Source organism: Microcaecilia unicolor, chromosome 1 (genome assembly GCF_901765095.1).
Source record: "Microcaecilia unicolor chromosome 1, aMicUni1.1, whole genome shotgun sequence".
Lineage (NCBI taxonomy): Eukaryota > Metazoa > Chordata > Amphibia > Gymnophiona > Siphonopidae > Microcaecilia > Microcaecilia unicolor.
Genome location: NC_044031.1, coordinates 640,113,056 through 640,131,918, shown reverse-complemented (window position 1 = coordinate 640,131,918; position 18,863 = coordinate 640,113,056). Strand labels below are relative to the sequence as shown.

Below are 18,863 nucleotides of genomic sequence, written 5' to 3'. Positions count from 1 at the left end.
AGAGCAGTTCCTGGATACATGTTGAATCTGATAAATTTACCAAAGTGGCCTAGTGGTTAGAGTGGTGGACTTTGGTCCTGGGGAACTGGGTTCAATTCCCACTGCAGGCACAGGCAGCTCCTTGTGACTCTGGGCAAGTCACTTAACCCTCCATTGCCCCAGGTACAAATAAGTACCTAAGCCACATTGAGTGGGAAAGCGCGGGGTACAAATTTAAAAAAAAATAGTATCAGCTCCTCCCGATCCTATTTAAACTTACATTATACAGAATGCAATGGACTTAAATACAAGTCAACCTATGCATCCAGCTTTTCTTATATAGGTACAAAACTATGGAATGTGTTACCTAAAACTGTCAGATCAATTCATAACCATCTTAACTTCAGGAAGTCACTGAAAACCGCACTGTTTAAGAAGGCTTACCTCTCAGACCCAATTTAATTTACTACTTCTTATGATATAGCAAAATTCATGGACCATTACTGTACTTTTTTATTACATCTGTTGCTTTATATTCAAGTTACTTACATGATTACTATTATATTGTCTATTTGCATTTTAATTTTTCGACATTGTGTAAGCCACATTGAGCCTGTAACTAAGTGGGACAATGTGGGGTATAAATGTGTTAAATAAATAAATAAAATAAATAAATCTTCTTTATTAATTCAAGCAGGAACAGTATGATTCCTTCTGATTCTTCTGATTAAGGACATTATTCTTTTATTTGTAGAGGCTCATATTATCCAAATATTTGGACTTGTTTTTTTTCTGATATTGGTTTCCTTTGAGGTGTATTTGGGTAGAAATGTATAACTTCTACAAATGTTAGAAATGTTTTATTTATTTATTGAAGTATTTATATTCTGCATTATCTTAGTATTCCAAGCTGATTACGTACAACATAAACAGTCTAAAACTAATAAAAACCAAAAGACTGATCTGTCTGAGCAATCAAACGTAAGTAAAGATATAAACACAATGAAATCAACATTCAAAGTGATTTAACTAACCAAAAATGGCTCCTGGCCAGTTAAATTGCTTCTTCAGGGCTAACCACTCATATTCAGTGGCACTTAACCAGTTAGTATCGCTGGAAATGTCCACTTAGCACCTAACTCAAAACGAGCTAATTTGGGAGTGTTGCAAGGGTGGAGTCAGCACTTAACAGGTCAAGGTAACCACATAAATAGGATGGCATAAAAGTCAGTCCTAATTTTTTTGTGGTTTGCCATAGCTGGTTACGTGCCAAATATCACACATAGGGGTCCTTTTACAAAAAGATGGTAAGCTCCTCTCCCAGCACATGCTATTTCTGGCGCTGCAAAATATGTACCAGGCTGTAATCAGGCAGTGCCATATGCTGGCTGGTTACCACTAGGTTAGTGCGGAAGCTCTTACTGCCATCTCAACGGGTGGTGGTAAGTGCTCCCCCCCCCCCCCCCCCGAAATGGCCGCGCGGCAAGTGGTTCACTTGCCACATGGCCATTTCTTTCAGAAAAGGGAAACCTGCCTTTTAGCAGCTGTGGCAAAAGGGGGCCTCAGCACACATCAAAAACACGCTGATGCCAGAACAGGTCCCCTTTTGCCGCAGCTTCGTAAAAGGACCCCTTAAGCAGCTATGGTTTGGCTGGCTCTGTAAACCCGGAGATTCAATGTCTTGAATTAAATTTCTAGGGATAACGCCAGCATCAGTCAGCAAAACACTAACACCACTGACTGAATATGGACCCCATTGCATCAATAATTATGAAGAAAATACTTTTTTCATTGCCTGTTTCACTTCTTTGTTCCTTAAACTATAGATCAAGGGATTTAGCATAGGAATCACTACAGTGTAAAACACTGTGATCACTTTATCCTGCTCATCTTTATACTTTGAATTTGGCCTAAGATACATAAAAAAAACTGTGCCAAAGAACAATACGATGCAGATAAAGTGGGAGGCACACGTGGAGAAGGCTTTTTGCCTTCCTTCTCCGGAGCGAATTCTCAGGATAGTAGAGATGATGTAAGTATATGAGATCAAGATGGCCAAAACTGTGCTGGTCATAAAAAATCCAGCAATCACAAAAAGCATCAGTTCGTTAACTGAGGTGTCAGTACAGGAGAGCATTAACAGTGGTGGATAATCACAAACAAAATGATTAATCACATTGGAAGAGCAAAAGGACAAACGGAATGTACAACTTGTATGTATCAGCGAATGAAGTAAACCACCCATATATGCTGAGCCTACCATCTGATTACAGAGCCTCTTACTCATGACAATGGGATAAAGCAGTGGGTTACATATAGCTACATAACGATCATAAGCCATCACCACCAGCATCAGGCACTCCACGGCTCCCAACGCAGAATAGAAATACAGCTGTACTCCACATCCAATAAAAGATATGGTTTTCCTTTCTGATAGAAAGTTGATCAGCATCTTGGGGGTGATGGTGGATGAGTAACAGAGATCTACAAAAGACAAATGACTGAGAAAAAAGTACATGGGGGTGTGAAGACGAGGACTGAGCCTGATTATTACAATGATGGCCCCGTTGCCCATCAAGGTGATGTTATATATAAATAAGAACAGCACAAAGAGTATTATCTGAAGTTGGGGATCACTGGTCAGTCCAAGAAGAACAAATTCGGTCACACTGCTTCGATTTGTCCCTCTCATTTGTTCACTATGCAGGATCAGGTAACTAATAAAGAGAATATTGATATCTATGAGATGCCATCCCAATTGCCAGGGCATCATATGTGCATATTCTTTTTAAGCATATTGTTATAGACAAAGTAATATCCAGAGAAACCTTCCAGGACAATGGCAACCAGGTCTGTTTTCTATCCATTGAAGAACAGTTTGTGAAATGCTGATGTTTTCAATAGGAGTTCCAGAATGCAGTTGCCTGTGTGTGAAAAAAAACAAACAATCACTTTAGAGGAAAATAAAGGCCCATTTAGAGACAGAAGGTCATAGGGGATAAACTCATTAGTATATCCATACTACAGTATGTTGCCTTTTGCATACAGAATGAGATATTTAATAGCACTACTATAAAAAAAGAAAAGAAAACATTTTTAACAGTCACTCTAGATAATGTCAAATTTTCCTAACAGTGGACATTTATCATATTCAAACTATCACCATCCCAATGTCAAACATATGTATGTATATTCACATATATTTGACACCAGGACATATATTTGTATATTCACAGTATTCTATCTATCTATCTATCTATCTTTAGATAGATATAGATATAGTAATTCATATCCTCACTCTGTAGACTTGAATCACAATAATGTAAAACCAAAGTCAATCAGAATTAATAACCATGGCCTTATTATTGTCACAGCCCTGGGCCATGCTCCGCAGCTTCATGACTTACTAGCAGGAGGTTGGGTCCAGTAGGAGGTGCGGTTGCCTCTTGCATCTGGTGGCATGGTGCTTCCAGGCGTTGGTCCACCTAGGGTATGTGTGAGCTGAAGATCCGCTGTTTATACTTTGCGGTGGTAATGTTGGGAAACCCCATGGGGGCATGAATTTCTGCCCCATTGTATTTGAGGAAGACCCCAGTATATCCTCGGGGTCTTTGCATCGAGGTTTCCTGCTTCTGTGGAGAGTCTACAGTTCCTGTCTTGCATCAGAATCTCCAGATCCAACCCTGCCGCAGTATCTCCAGTTCCTGACTTGCTTCAGAGTCTCTAGATCCAACCCTGCAACAGTATCTCCATTTCCAGCCTTGCCTCTGTATCATCAGCTCCTGCCTTACTTCAAACTCTCCAGACCCAGCCCTGCTGCAGTATCTCTGGTTCCAGCCTTGCCTCAGTATCTTCAGTTCCAGCCTTGCCATTGGGTCTCCTGTTCTAGCCTTCATGTTCCAGTCCACATTTCAGACCAGCATTGTAATACCATTTGTAATCCTGTACCCGGAAATGGCGATCGCCATCATGACATAATTTAAGCCACATTGAGCCTGCAAATAGGTGGGAAAATGTGGGATACAAATGCTACAAATAAATAAATAAATGTTACTCATCTCTCGTCTGTCTGGGCCTCCTGATCTCTGAGTTGGGATCCCGGTGGCAGTCCAAGGACTCTTTACCCAGACCAGTGATAATTATTATCATTCATATTACAAGAAGGCTACTGTTGAAGGCTACTGACTGACTTCCCTGTGCTGTGCAAGAGCCCATTTGTGATATTGAATGTGTTTGTTTTGAATAAGAACTTATTTGATATATTGAATGTTTGTATGTTTTTAAATTATTTTTATTATATATGTAACATTCAGGCTTATTTTCGAAACAGGACGCCCATCTTTCGACACAAATCGCAAGATGGGCATCCTTCTCACAGGGTCGCCCAAATCAGTATAATGGAAAGCCAATTTTGGGTGTCCCCAACTGCTTTCCGTCACGGAGATGATCAAAGTTCCCGGGGCCTGTTGGAGGCGTAGCGAAGGTGGGACTTGGGCGTGCCTAACACATGTCCGTCCTCGACTCATAATGGAAAAAGAAGGACGTCCCTGATGAACACTTGGACGACTTTACCTGGTCTTTTTTTTCTTAAGACCAAGCCACAAAAAGGTGTACGAACTGACCAGATGACCACCGAAGGGAATCAGAGATGACCTCCCCTTACTCCCCCAGTGGTCACAACCCCCCCCCCCAAAAAAAAAATAATTAAAAAAATATTTTTTGCCAGCCTCTATGCCAACCTCAAACATCATATCCAGCTCCCTGACAGCAGTATGTAGGTCCCTGGAGCAGTTTTAGTGGGTGCAGTGCACTTCAGGCAGGCGGACCCAGGCCCATCCCCCCTACCTGTTAAACTTGTGGTGGTAAATGTGAGCCCTTCAAAACCCACCACAAACCCACTATACCCACATCTAGCTGCCCCATCCTTCTTTTTTCCATTATCGGCCAAGGATGCCCATCTCTTAAGCGCGCCCCCATCCCGCCTTCGGTACGCTGTCAACATGCCCCCAGGAACTTTGGTCGTCCCTGCGACGGAAAGCAGTTGAGGATGCCCAAAATCAGTTTTCTATTATGCCAATTTGGGCACCCCTGAGAGAAGGATGGCCATCTCCCGATTTGTGTCAAAGGATGGGCGCCCTTCTCTTTTGAAAATTCCCCTGCTAGCCACTTTAGCCTTTCCTCATAGGGAAGTCATCCCATCCCCTTTATCATTGTTGTTGCCATTCTCTGTACCTTTTCTAATTCCACTATATCTTTTTTGAGATGCGGCAACCAGAATTGAACGCAATATTCGAGGTGCGGTCGCTCCATGGAGTAATACATAGGCATTATAACATCCTCATTTTTGTTTTCCATTCCTTTCATAATAATACCTAACATTCTATTTGCTTTCTTAGCCACTGCTGCACACTGAGCAGAGGTTTCAATGTATCATCTACGACGACACCGAGATCCCTAAACTTCTCCTAAAATGAAGTAATCAAAGCAATTCCATACACCACCTACAGTAAAACAAATAAATACTGAAAAATGCCTTTCTACATACTATCCTATTTTACTCTGCATGGAGTGCTGTTTTTTTTTTTTAATGTGCAGTAAACACCTGCATACTGTATATAGTTTTCAGACACACCTTTACTTGGATAATTGAAAATTGATTCCCTGTCATTTAAAATAATTCCAACTAGTTTACAAGCACTAAAAAAACTTCAACAAACAAATCTAGACAGGTAAGTGTATAATGATAAGGGATTTTTGTCCCAAAGATCTAAAATCAGAGATTGTATAAAATGTTCCTATTGCATTTATTTCAAGTTTTACTTGTTAAAATATTTCAGACAATGCATAAAATAAAACTTTGAGCATTAGACTCATTTTACCAAAATTGTACAAGCAGATAGTCCCGCATGCTTCTTTCTTTTAACCCTACCTTTTCTCATTCCTTAAACTTGGCTTAAATTGTTTGGGGGCAACGTTTCATGTGGCATTACTCTGACTCACCATGAGAAAACTTACAGAAGCTGCTGATAAAAGCTGCATGAATGATCTCTCAGTTGTCTTCCAACCTAATGTTCTACATTGCTGCCCGTAGCCTTCACTAGACGATGTCCACGGTTATTTCAAATATATATTACAACTGAAATCCAGAGTTTCTGGCAGAAACTGACTTAGTAGCATGGAAACGTATCTTTCTGTATTTTTCCACTGTCTCTCTTCATAACTGGGGTAAATAAATGCACTGTAGTTCTTTCATTTGGGGATATGAATCCAATGGGAATATTTTTAAGTCCCTTTTGACAAGATCAATTAAGTCTTTACCAGATTCTAATTTAAGATTTACAGAGAATAATTACAAGCATTTAATATGATTTAGATGAAATATGAATGTTAAGAAAAGTGTTTGCTAAACTGCATACATGCTAAATATCAATTTTAATTGCTTATAATTAGGGAAGAGTAGATATATTGTAATTCAGATAATGGCTTTCTAGAATTGCTTTATTTATTTATTTTATTTGTATCCCACATTTTCCCACCTATTTGCAGGCTCAATGTGACTTACATTTGCCGTAATGGTGAATGCCATTTCAGGTAGTAGAATTGCAAAGGTTATTGCGTATGGTGCATACATACATGATAACATGCATGGAACATAACATATATGGTGCATACATACATGATAACATACATGGAACATAACATATGTGGAGTAGATCATGGTATATATATATTCCATGTGCGTACATATATGGTATAGAAGAATAATTATGGTATAGCCTGAAGGTTTCAGAGTGATAAATTGCATTATAATCTACATTAGGTCATCGACTGTAGAGACATCTTGTTTTACATAGGTTTAGTGTGGTGATGTCTGTCGTGATAAGAGTTCGGTTTTGTATAGCTCGTGTGTAGTATTATTAATTAGTATTTAAGATGGATGTTTATGGTATGCCTTCTTGAAGAGATCTTTCATTAGCCTTTGGAAGATGGTTAGGTCTTGCGTTGTTTTTATGGCCTTCGGTAGTACGTTCCATAGCTTCGTGCTGATGTATGAGAACCTGGTCGTGCATGTGGATTTATATTTTAGCCCTTTAAAGCTAGGATAGTGGAGATTGAGGTAGGTGCGTGATGATCTCTTTGCGTTTCTCCTAGACAAATCTATGAGGTCTGACATATAGTTTGGGGCTTCTCCATAAATGATTTTGTGGACCATGGTGCAAACCTTGAACGCAATTCGTTCTTTTAATGGGAGCCAGTGTAGTTTTTCTCTTAGTGGTTTTGCGCTTTCGTATTTCATTTTCCCAAATATTAGTCTGGCTGCTGTGTTTTGAGCGGTTTGAAGCTTCTTAATGATTTGCTCTTTGCATCCGGCATAGATGGCGTTACAGTAGTCTTGATGACTTATCACCATTGATTGTACTAGGCTGCGGAATACTTCCCTAGGGAAGAAAGGTTTGATTCTTTTAAGTTTCCACATTGAATAGAACATTTTCTTTGCTGTTTTTTTCGCATGGTCTTCGAGTGTGAGATTTCGGTCTATTGTGACTCCCAAAATTTTCAGGCTGTCTGAGACCGGAAGACTGTAGTCTGGGGTGTTTATGGTGTTGGGTTTGTTTGTTTGTGTTGTATTGTGAGGACAGGATGAGACATTCCACCTTATAATTGAAAGAGAAAAACGCCTAGATTTCGACCCAAATCGGGAGATAGACGTTTATCTCACAAAAACGAATAAATCGGTATAATGGAAAGCCGATTTTGGACGTTTTCAACTGCACTCCATCTCGGAAGCGTACAAAGTTGACAGGGGCGTGTCGGAGGCATGGCGAAGGTGGAACTGGGGCGTGGTTATCGGCCGAGGAGAGATGGGCGCCTTTCGCCGATAATGGACAAAAAGTATGCGTTTGTAGCTAGAATTTAGGGCACTTTTCCTGGACCCTGTTTTTTTCACGAATAAGGCCCCAAAAAGTGCCCTAAATGACCAGATTACCACCAGAGGGAATCGGGGATGACCTCCCCTGACTCCCCCAGTGGTCACTAACCCCCTCCCACCACAAAAAATGATGTTTCACAACTTTTTATTTTCACTCTCAAATGTCATACCCACCTCCCTGGCAGCAGTATGCAGGTCCCTGGAGCAGTTGTTAGGGGGTGCAGTGGACTTCAGGCAGGTGGACCCAGGCCCATCCCCCCCTACCTGTTACAATTGTGCTGCTTAATGCTTAGTCGTCCAACCTCCCCAAACCCACTGTACCCACATGTAGGTGCCCCCCTTCACCCCTTAGGGCTATAGTAATGGTGTAGACTTGTGGGCAGTGGGTTTTGAGGGGGATTTGGGGGGCTCAACACACAAGGGAAGGGTGCTATGCACCTGGGAGCTCTTTTACCTTTTTTTTTTGTTTTTGTAAAAGTGCCCCCTAGGGTGCCCGGTTGGTGTCCTGGCATGTGAGGGGGACCAGTGCACTACGACTCCTGGCCCCTCCCACGAACAAATGCCTTGGATTTATTCGTTTTTGAGCTGGGCACTTTCATTTTCCATTATCACTGAAAAACAAAAACGCCCAGCTCACAAATTGTCGAATAAAACATGGACGTCTATTTTTTTTCTCAAAATACGGTTCGGTCCGCCCCTTCACGGACCCGTTCTCGGAGATAAACGCCTATGGAGATAGACGTTTTTGTTCAATTATGCCCCTCATTGTGTTTTTTCTGCGTTCAGCTTCAGTTGGAATGCGTCCGCCCATGAGTTCATTGTTTGGAGGCTGTGTGTGATTTTATTTGTGATTTTGGTTATGTCTTGTTTGAACGGGATGTATATCGTGACATCGTCTGCATATATGTATGGGTTAAGTCCTTGGTTGGATAGTGATTTGGCTAATGGTGTCATCATTAGGTTGAAAAGGGTTGGTGAGAGCGGTGATCCTTGTGGTACTCTGCATTCAGGTTTCCATGGTGTTGATGTTTTAGATTTGGAGGTCACTTGATAAGTTCTTGTTGTTAAGAAACCTGTAAACCACCTTAGTACGTTTCCTCCAATCCCGAAGTAGTCTAGGATGTTCGAGAGTATTTGGTGGCTGACCATGTCAAACGCGCTGGACATATCGAATTGTAGGAGTAGTACATTGTTCCCAGTTGCAATTAGTTGCTTAAATTTGGTTATGAGAGTGGTTAGCACTGTTCCGGTGCTATGGTTGGATCGAAATCCTGACTGTGATTCATGTAGTATTGTGAACTTGTCCAGATATTCGGTGAGTTGCTTGGTTACCATACTTTCCATTAGTTTTATTGTCAGGGGGATGGATGCTACTGGTCGGTAGTTGGTTGTGTCATTGTTTTGTTTGATCCACTTTCCATAGTATACCTATCTCATCTTTTTAAAGCTTTTTTTCAATTATTTTCTTTATAGTAGCACATCTATAGACCTTAAAATGGTGCCTTAGAGAATATATAGATGTATAATTTGTACTATTTTTATGAATAGAGCAAAGATTTCAATCTAAGGTAAAATAAGATAATAACCGAAGAGAATGACTCTAAAGATCGTAGCCAACATATTATCTGCTGGATTCTGTATTGGTCACCCAAAGTTGGGCTTGTAAGTTTGGGTGCAGATCACAGATCTGCACATAAAATAATTAGCTAATTAGGAGGTCCTTTTACTAAGGTGCGCTGAAAATTGACTTGCGGTAGTATAGGTGTGAGTTTTGGGCGCGGGTCGATCGATTTTTCAGTGCACCTGTAAAAAAGGCCTTTTTTAAACTTTTGCCAAAAATAGATGTGCGGCAAAATCAAAATTACCACTTGTCCATTTTGGGTCTGCGACCTTACTGCCAGCTGTTCACCTAGCTACAGGGGATCTTAATAATAAATTGATCTTTCAGATGTAGCGGTGGACCTCAGATATCCTCCCCTCTGTTGTTGATCACATTTCTCTATTTTATTTATTTATTGCATTTGTAGCCCACATTATCCCAGCTATTTGCAGGCTCAATGTGGCTTACATAGTTTTATTAACATTGTCATTGCAAGGTGACATGTACATTTAGTGTTGTGCAGAGGTTAAATATAATTCTTCACAATGTAACCCATAATTGTACTGCAACCAACTGCACTTCCATCTTTTACAATGTATTGTAAGCCACACTGAGCCCGCAAATAGGTGGGAAAATGTGGGATACAAATGCAAATAAATAAATAAATAAATAAATAAAATAAAATAAATGAGGGTAGAAGAAGAAGGAGTGATTTAGGTAGCTATAATAGATGAGTTATCTTAATTGAGTGGATTGTCGGGTGGATTACTGTGGCTATTAGTTCTCATTGTATGCCTTGCTGAAGAGATATGTCTTAAGAGATTTGCGAAAGATAGTTGTTTCGCCGATTGTTCTCAGGTCTGTAGGCAGTGCATTCCACACCTGCGTGCCCAAGTACGAGAATGTGGTCGCATGCATCTGCTTGTACTTTAGTCCTTTACAACTGGGGAAGTGCAGGTCGAGAAATTTGCGGGATGATCTTGTGGCGTTTCTTGGAGGCAAGTCTACAAGGTTTAGCATGTAGATTGGGGCGTCTGTGTGAATGATTTTGTGTACAATCATGCAGATCTTGAACGTAATGCGTTCTCTGAGTGGGAGCCAGTGAAGGTTCTCTCTTAAGGGTTTTGCACTTTCATATTTAGTTTTTCCAAATATGAGTCTGGCGGCTGTATTCTGGGCAGTTTGTAGTTTTTTGATAGTCTGTTCTTTGCAGCCCGCGTATAGTGTGTTGCAGTAGTCCAGATGACTTATTACCATTGACTGTACCAAGGTTTGGAAGATGTATCTCGGAAAGAAAGGTTTTACTCTTTTAAGTTTCCACATGGAGTAGAACATCTTTTTTGTCGTGTTTTTCACGTGGTCATCGAGAGTGAGGTTTCGATCAATGGTGACTCTAAGAATTTTCAAGTTTTTTGAGACTGGGAGAGAACAGTATGGTGTTGTTATGGTAGAGAAGTGTTTTGTGTTTTGTGTTATGTTGTGATGTGAGTACTGTATCTTGGGCTTGTTACAGTACAGTTGAACTATTGTATTGACTTAGGGGGTCTTCTACTAAACTGTGGTAGAATTTTTAGCTCGTGGTAGAAATCAGCTGGCAGTAAATGTCAAGCTACTCATTATATTTCTATGGACCACTAGCTGATTTCTTCCGTGAGCTAAAAATTCTATCATGTCTTAATAAAAGACCCCCTTAGTGAGGTTCAATAAGAATTATATTATTTCCTGGCTTAATACCCACAGTGCACAGAAACACAAAAGTCCATAGTGGTCCATAGTGGTCCATGAGATAGAATGGGTAGGTGATGATATATTTGCCTCATTAATTTCTAAACTGTTTGATAACACTTGACTAATGATTCTTAGCCTAACATCCCTTAACCTCCAGACAACAAAACTATCTTTACTGCTGAGTTATCTTTTTTTTTTTTTGTTACATTTGTACCCCGCACTTTCCCACTCATAGTAGGTTCAATGCAGCTTACATATTATATACAGGTACTTATTTGTACCTGGGGTAATAGAGGGTTAAGTGACTTGCCCATGGTCACAAGGAGCTGCCTGTGCCTGCAGTGGGACTCAAACCCAGTTCCCCAGGACCAAAGTCCACCACACTAACCACTAGGCCACTCTTCCACTCCAGCATACTTACTCAGCAACATATATGCATATTTTCCCCTTTGAAAACTGATATAATTTAGGGACATATGTTTCAAAGAAGTTAGTTGTCCTGTGATAAATTTACCTTCCTTCCAGTCAATAGTCAAATGGCGACAGTCAGCACTCCTGCCCAGGCTATTCCACTGGACCACCATAGTAACGTGGAGTAACATAGTAAATGACAGCAGATAAAGACTTGTACAGTCCATCCAGTCTGTCCAACAAGATAAACTCATTTTACATGATAGGTGATACTTTATATGTATACCCAAGTTTGATTTGTCCTTCTCAGGGCACAGACCGTAGAAGTCTGCCCAGCACTGTTCTTTTACTAAAAGTTCTGAAGCTAACGTCAAAGCCCCTTAAAATTTACACTCCAGCCCATCCATATCTATTCAGTCACAACCAGGGCGTAGGCTGCAGAAGTCTGACCAGCACTGCTTTTACTTCCCAATTACCAGTGTTGCCACCCAATCTCCGCTAAGATTCCGTGGATGCAAAATATTATCTGAGGAAGGGGTTTGATCTCTGAGGGAGTCCGATCTCAGAAGGGGAGAGTCGTGAGGGGGATTGACCATGTTGGAGGGTAGAAGGGAGGGGGATGCACACTCACATTTTCAGCAGCTACTCAGAAGCTATGCAAGTGCTAACTGATATTCGGTGGCGGCACTGCATAGGTAATTGACCAAAGTTAGAACTGCTATTTCTGCGGTCCTATTTGGATGTTTGGCTATGTGAGCCCTGGCACTGCATATTGCTGGCATCCGTATAACTGCTGGCTCCTCCCTGACTCTGCTGTCATGATGTCTCTCTCCTGCCCACTTTAGAAATAGCTGGTTGGTACCAATATTCAGTTGCACTGCCTGCTTAACTGCCTCTGCCAGCTGGCCTGCAGAGACAATTTAAGCAGATAGAAACCTCCTCTGCCCAAATATATAGTTTTGAATGCCCAAAACAGGCATATACACTATCGCAGTCCCCTTTTCAGCGTGCCTTTGTGAAAGGACCCCTAAGTCATTTATCATTCTTCCTCACTGACATTTTAAGTATTAATCTACTTTCCCTCTCCCTCCCTCCCTCCCATTGAAAGGATCACTATTCTCCAGCCAGACCCCCTCCCACCTCAGCAGGCTTACCCCAAGGCCTATCTTGGTATTATTCTTGATATTGGGGCCCAACTGGCTAGAGTGATTCGTATTCACTCCTGCCCCTCTCTGGGGTATGTCTGCTCACCAACTTGATACCAGTGACAGAATAAAGGGCAGAAAGAAGCTGGGACTCACTCCAAGAATGTAATTCTTTTGTTTTTTTCTGCCTAATGATCTAGTTTTGTATGATCTTGTAAACCTCCCTGAAAGTTTTCTAAAGGGTCATATAGCAAACACATAACAAACTTGACACTTCTAGGAGGTAAATGCATGGCAGCAGCAATACTCTTCCTGTACATTAGCTGCATTATATAAAACATGTTGCATATAGCTACAAAGAGGTTGGATGAAAACAAGAGATGGGGTGAGCCTATCTACTCCATTATATGGACTGAAGCCAGTAGGTGGAACTTGTCGGCAGTAGGCAGAGCTTGCCACCATTTTAGTTCACCCAAAATAATAGCAAATGCTATTGAAAACAATAGCAAAAGATTACTAAAAATAATGGACTGCCTATGCGTGGTCCATCTGCAAAAAGTCTGCAGTGCCATACTACTACTACTATTTAACATTTCTAAGCCTCCCCAGCCCAGCTGTGACCTTCCCCGCCTGCCTCCTCCTCCAAAGATAGTGCCGATAAGCATACCTGCCAAGACTCCCGCTGAATTCTGTCGCTGCTTGTGTTGAGCAGAGTCAGGAACAAGCACCATGCTAAGCCGCTTCTCTCCACAGCCATCATTAGAACAAAAAGAAGCATGGGGCCGCAGCAGCCTTCAGGCATGCGCTGTCGGCTCTGCCGGTCCTCTGCCCCTGGAACGGGAAATTGAAGTCAGCGGGAGCAGAGGACGGCAGAGCCGACAGCACATACCTGAAGGCTGCTGTGGCCCCGTGCTTCTTTTTGTTCTAATGATGGCTGTGGAGAGAAGCAGCTCAGAGTGGTGCTTGTTCCTGACGCTTCTCAACACAAGCAGCAGCAGAAATCAGCGGGAGTCTTGGCAGGTATGCTTATCTTTTAGTGCATTTGACGTGATCGTCATTTTCTGGGTTGGATTGGTGTCAGTCTAGGAAGCATCTACGTGTTGGTACTGAGTTTGGAGTTATGGTTGCTGTGGCCCAGATTGTAATTAGTTTTTGTGCATGCAGGTTGGGTTCCAATGCATCTTTTTTGCATGCAGTGTCTGTTTCTTTAAACAAAGGCAAGGTCAGGATGATATCTTCTCTTCTGGAAGCTGTTTAAAGGAGCCATGTTGCTTTGAGTTATAGATCAGGTTTTTATGGTATGCCTCCACTCATGTCTCTCAACTAAGTTGCCATTCTGGTAATTTTAACTCTAACTTAATGTAAAGCTGTGGCTATTAATCACCAGTGACCATGCATGCTTTATGGTCTAGGTTTCTTAGCTCTTTAAGGCACAATTGGGTTTATCTTCAGCTGTTGTGGCAAGAGTTAATTTATTTTATTTATTTATTACATTTGTATCCCACATTTTCCCACCTCTTTGCAGGCTCAATGTGGCTTACAATAAATTATGAATAATGGAAATATATTAGAAAATAGTTTTTTAAAAAAGCAACATTGACTATACCTGTTTTGTCTGGATAGTCAACAGCTGAATACAGACTGCTGACAGCTCTACAGATAGTCAGCAATATTCTGCCACCATCTGAATAAGACAACAAAAAGGCTAAATATCACTGGCTAAGTGGTTTAATTTAGTACAGTACAAGTCCAAAAATCTAGACTGTTTGAGGATTGGATCAGTCTGGATTTTCGGATTTTCCAGATACTTAGGCAGTACTTTTAAAATTCAGATTTAACGATGAATAAAGAAGGGGTGAATTGGCAAATTTTGTCTTTCTCCTCCCTCATCCAGCTTCTCTCTCTCTGTCTCTTCCCCCCCCCCCCCCCCCCCATCCATTGTTCATGTTATTCTTTGACATATGATACATATCTAATATCTAAATGTAATAAAAGGTATTAATTGTGACTATTTTATTTTTACTTATTTTTTTTCTGTCTGTTGTCAGACAATTATGGATGTAAGCCCCACCCCTGGCCCCACCCCTAACCCCACCCCCTTTAGCCTCCCCAAACAGTTGGGCCACCAACCGCCTATGACTTTGTCTATAGCCCCACTCCAAGATTTTGGTATTTGGGTATTATTCTTGATATCCAGCTTTCCTTTGCTCCCCACATTTTATCACTAATATGTTCAGGCTTTTTCATCTTGAGACAGCTTAGATGTGTGCATGATTCTTTTCACGGTTTAGTGCTATCTCTACTGGTTTCTATATCATTTTTTTCAGGCCTTGCTCATTATTTACTCAAAAATCTTCAGATTCTGCAAAATATAGCTGTACGTCTTGTCTGCTATGCTCATAGATACGATTCAGATTCTCCTCTTTTAAAAAGTCATCATTGGTTGCCTATCCCCGAAAGGATTCAATATAAAAATTTTGCTGCTTGCCTTTAAAGTCTTTCATCTTGGATTACCTCTGTATCTATTTTCCCTAACCATCCCTTATTCCCCTGTACAATTACTCCACTTTATTAATGACCACTGCATTGGCTCTTCCCTGCCCAAGATTCACCAGATATGAACATACTCATCACAAAGAATAAAATTGCTGAACACATAGACAAAAATGGTTTAATGGGACAGAGTCAACAGGGATTCAGACAAGGGAAGTCTTGTCTCACCAATCTGCTTTATTTCTTTGAATATGTGAACAAATGTAGCTAAAGGTTGAAGTAGTGTATCTAGATTTTCTGAAAGCATTTGATAAAGTCCCTCATGAGAGACACTCCTGAGAATATTAAATGACCCATTGGATTGGAGACAATGCTATATTGTGGATTAGGATTTGGTTGGTGGATAGAAAACAGAGGGTAAGGTTAAATGGTCAATTCTCTCCAGGGAGGAGGGTGAATAGTGGAGTGTCCCAGGGACTTGTACTGGGACCAGTTCTATTTAACATATTTATTAATAATCTGGAAATGGGAATGATGGGTGAAGTGATTCATTTTGCAGATGACACAAAACTATTCAAAGTTGTTAAAATGCATGTGGATTGTAAAAAAATTGCAGGAATACCTTAAGAAACTGGAAGACTGGGCATCCAAATGGAAAAAGAGATTTAATGTGGACAAGTGCAAAGTGATGCACATTGGGAAGAATAATCTTAATCAGTTGTTAGATGCTAGGTTCCACTCAAGAGCTACGTGTCATCATGGATAATATGCTTAAATCTTCTGCCCAGAGTGTGCAGCAGCCAAGAAAGCAAACAAAATGCTAGGTATCATTAGGAAAGGGATAGAAAATAGGACATATCATAATGCCTGGGTATCGTTGCATGGTGCAACCGCAGCTTGAGTAATGTGTGCAATTCTGGTTACCATATCTTAAAAAAAGATGCAGCAGCATTAGGAAAGGTTCAAAGAAGGGTGATCATAATGATGAAGGGGATAGAACTTCTTCATAGAAAGGCTTAAGAGGTTAGGACTCTTCAACTTGGAAAAAACTTGAAGAGTCCTAACCGCCGAGGGGGGATATGATAGATGTCTACAAAATATTGAGTGTTGCAGAGCGGGTAAACGTAAATCAATTTTTTACTCTTACAAAGACTAGGGGACACTCAAAGAAGTTACATGGTACTACTTTTAAAACAATCTGGAGGAAATATATTTTCACTGAAGAAATAGTTGAGCTCTGGAACTCATTGTCAGGGGATGCAATATCAGCAGTTAATGTATCTGGGTTTAAAAAAAGGTTTGGACAAGTTCCTGAAGGAAAAGTCCATAGTCTGCTATTGAGATAGACATAGGGAAAGCCATCGCTTGTCCCTGGGATCAGTAGTATGAATGTTGCTACTATTTGTTGTCAAATACTTGTGACCTAAGTTGGCCACTGTTGGAAGCAGAATACTGGGCTAAATGGACCATTGGGCTGACCGAGTATGGCTATTCTTATGTTAGCTAAAGGTAGAGAAAAGGTGGAGGAGGAGGTAGGAGGGCTAGTACAAAATACTTTAAAAGAAATTAACCCCCCCCCCCCCCCCCTGTTACAAAGCCAAGCTAGTGGCTGGTTGTGCACTACTGCTGACACAGCCCATTCACTTTGAATGGGCTGTGTTGGTGTTGCCGTGCGGCAGCCGCTAGCATGGCTTTGGAAATGGGGGGGGGGGGGGGGTAAATTAAATGGAAGTACTGGAGATAAATATATAATTTCTACCAAGGTCAGTAGTAAAATATCAAATACCAAAGATGTAACAGTTTTTATGATAGTCTAAGCAGTGTACAAGTTTCAGAGCAAGACAAAATAAGGGCCAACAAGTTTTAGGGAGACTTTTTTGACAAATTTGATACAGTATATTAATGACTAGATTTTAAAGGCTATCCTCTTTTCATTAGTTCAGCAATAATTCTTGAAAGTTAGTCATATATTAATTTAGGGTCCCCTTTATCAAGCAGCGGTAGTGGCTGCTAATGCGGTAATGCCAACAAGGCCCATTCATCTTGAATGGGCTCCATTGGCATTGCTAGCGTGGCTTGATAAAAGTGGTCTGTAATTAGTCCAATAAAGGCCTTGCCTACAGATTATTTATTATCACTTATTTCCACAATCCCTCAGTTCAAGGCTTATAGGAAATTTCAATCTATAGCAAGGTACAGGCACTATAGAAATATAAATGTATTTGAACTGGCATGTTCTTTCCCTAATGGGAAGAAACAGTGCCATATTCTAACAGATCATTAACTCCACAAAAAGAATTGCCTCAATGGAGAAAGACAGTCCTATGCACAACTTTTCTAAAGGCTGCTTTTACCTCCTTATTCCTCAAGCTGTAAATTAAGGGATTTAAGAAGGGGATTATCACTGTATAAATCAAGGAAATTACCTTATCTTGTTCCTGTGAATAACTAGAACTAGGTCGGAGATAGGTAACTAAAACAGTACCATAAAGTAATGTAACACAAGTAAGGTGAGATGCACAAGTGGAAAATGTCTTTTGTCTCTCCACTGTTGAGTGGAGCTTCAGGATAGTAAATAGAATATAAACATATGATATAAGAATGATAAGAAAAGCACCCATGCTAACTAATGAAGCGAAAATGAAAAGTACCAGTTCATTAATATAAGTGCTGGTGCATGAAATAATTAGCAGAGGTGGGAAGTCACAGGCAAAATGATTGATCACATTAGAGCCACAGAAGGACAGTCGAAAGGTGCAGCCTGTCTGTATTAGGGAATGTATGATGCCTCCCATATATGCTGCAATTTCTAGCTGTATACAGAGTTTCTTAGTCATGATAACTGTATAAAGCAAAGGACTGCATACTGCAACATAACGATCATAAGCCATCACTGCGAGCATTAGGCACTGGGTGCTACCTAGTGAACAAAATATGAACAATTGCACCATACACCCAAGGAAGGATATTGATTTCTTTTCTGACAGGAAGTTGACCAGCATGTTAGGGGTGATATTTGAACAGTAGCAGAGGTCTAAGAAGGACAAGTGACTGAGGAAAAAGTACATTGGAGTTTGAAGACGAGGAGTGATTTTAATCATTGTGATGATGACTATATTGCTCAGAAGGGTTAGAATATATAAACCTAAGAACAACAGGAAAAGGAAACTTTTAAGGTGTGGATCATCAGTCAGTCCTAAGAGAATAAATTCAGTCACTGTGCTTTCATTTGTGGCTTTCATTTAGACAATACATGCATTGGTGACCTTGTCTTTCCTGCTTTGGTATGATGCTCTGATGTAATTTGACTCTCTTACATTCCAGAATTTGTCCATATTGTTCCTCTTCTGTTGTCAGAGACTTTAAAAATAAGAAATTCTCTAAAAGTAGTTGTAACATTCCACTGATGTTACATCTCACATGACAAAACACAAGGTCTTCCAAATCGAGTCAGTCTTGGGGAACTTTATTCAGTTGTATTTGTCTTGTTGAGAAACCAGCAGCTGGTTAAAAAAAATAAAGTTTGTCAATGATAGTTTCCAAGTTTATTTAAAATGTGATATACCACTCATAGGAA

General features: G+C 40.6%; 2 protein-coding genes across 2 annotated transcripts; both read right to left on the bottom strand.

Annotated features, from left to right (window-relative positions):
• Positions 1–1,747: 1,747 nt before the first annotated feature.
• LOC115482158 (olfactory receptor 1020-like) lies at positions 1,748–2,671 on the bottom strand. The gene has a single exon (XM_030221740.1). The coding sequence runs from the start codon at positions 2,669–2,671 to the stop codon at positions 1,748–1,750; it is 924 nt and encodes a 307-aa protein (XP_030077600.1).
• A 14,918-nt stretch (positions 2,672–17,589) lies between these two features.
• On the bottom strand, positions 17,590–18,528 carry LOC115460519 (olfactory receptor 5I1-like). The gene has a single exon (XM_030190287.1). It carries the CDS (start codon positions 18,526–18,528, stop codon positions 17,590–17,592), a length of 939 nt encoding a protein of 312 aa, XP_030046147.1.
• Between the last annotated feature and the right edge of the window lie 335 nt (positions 18,529–18,863).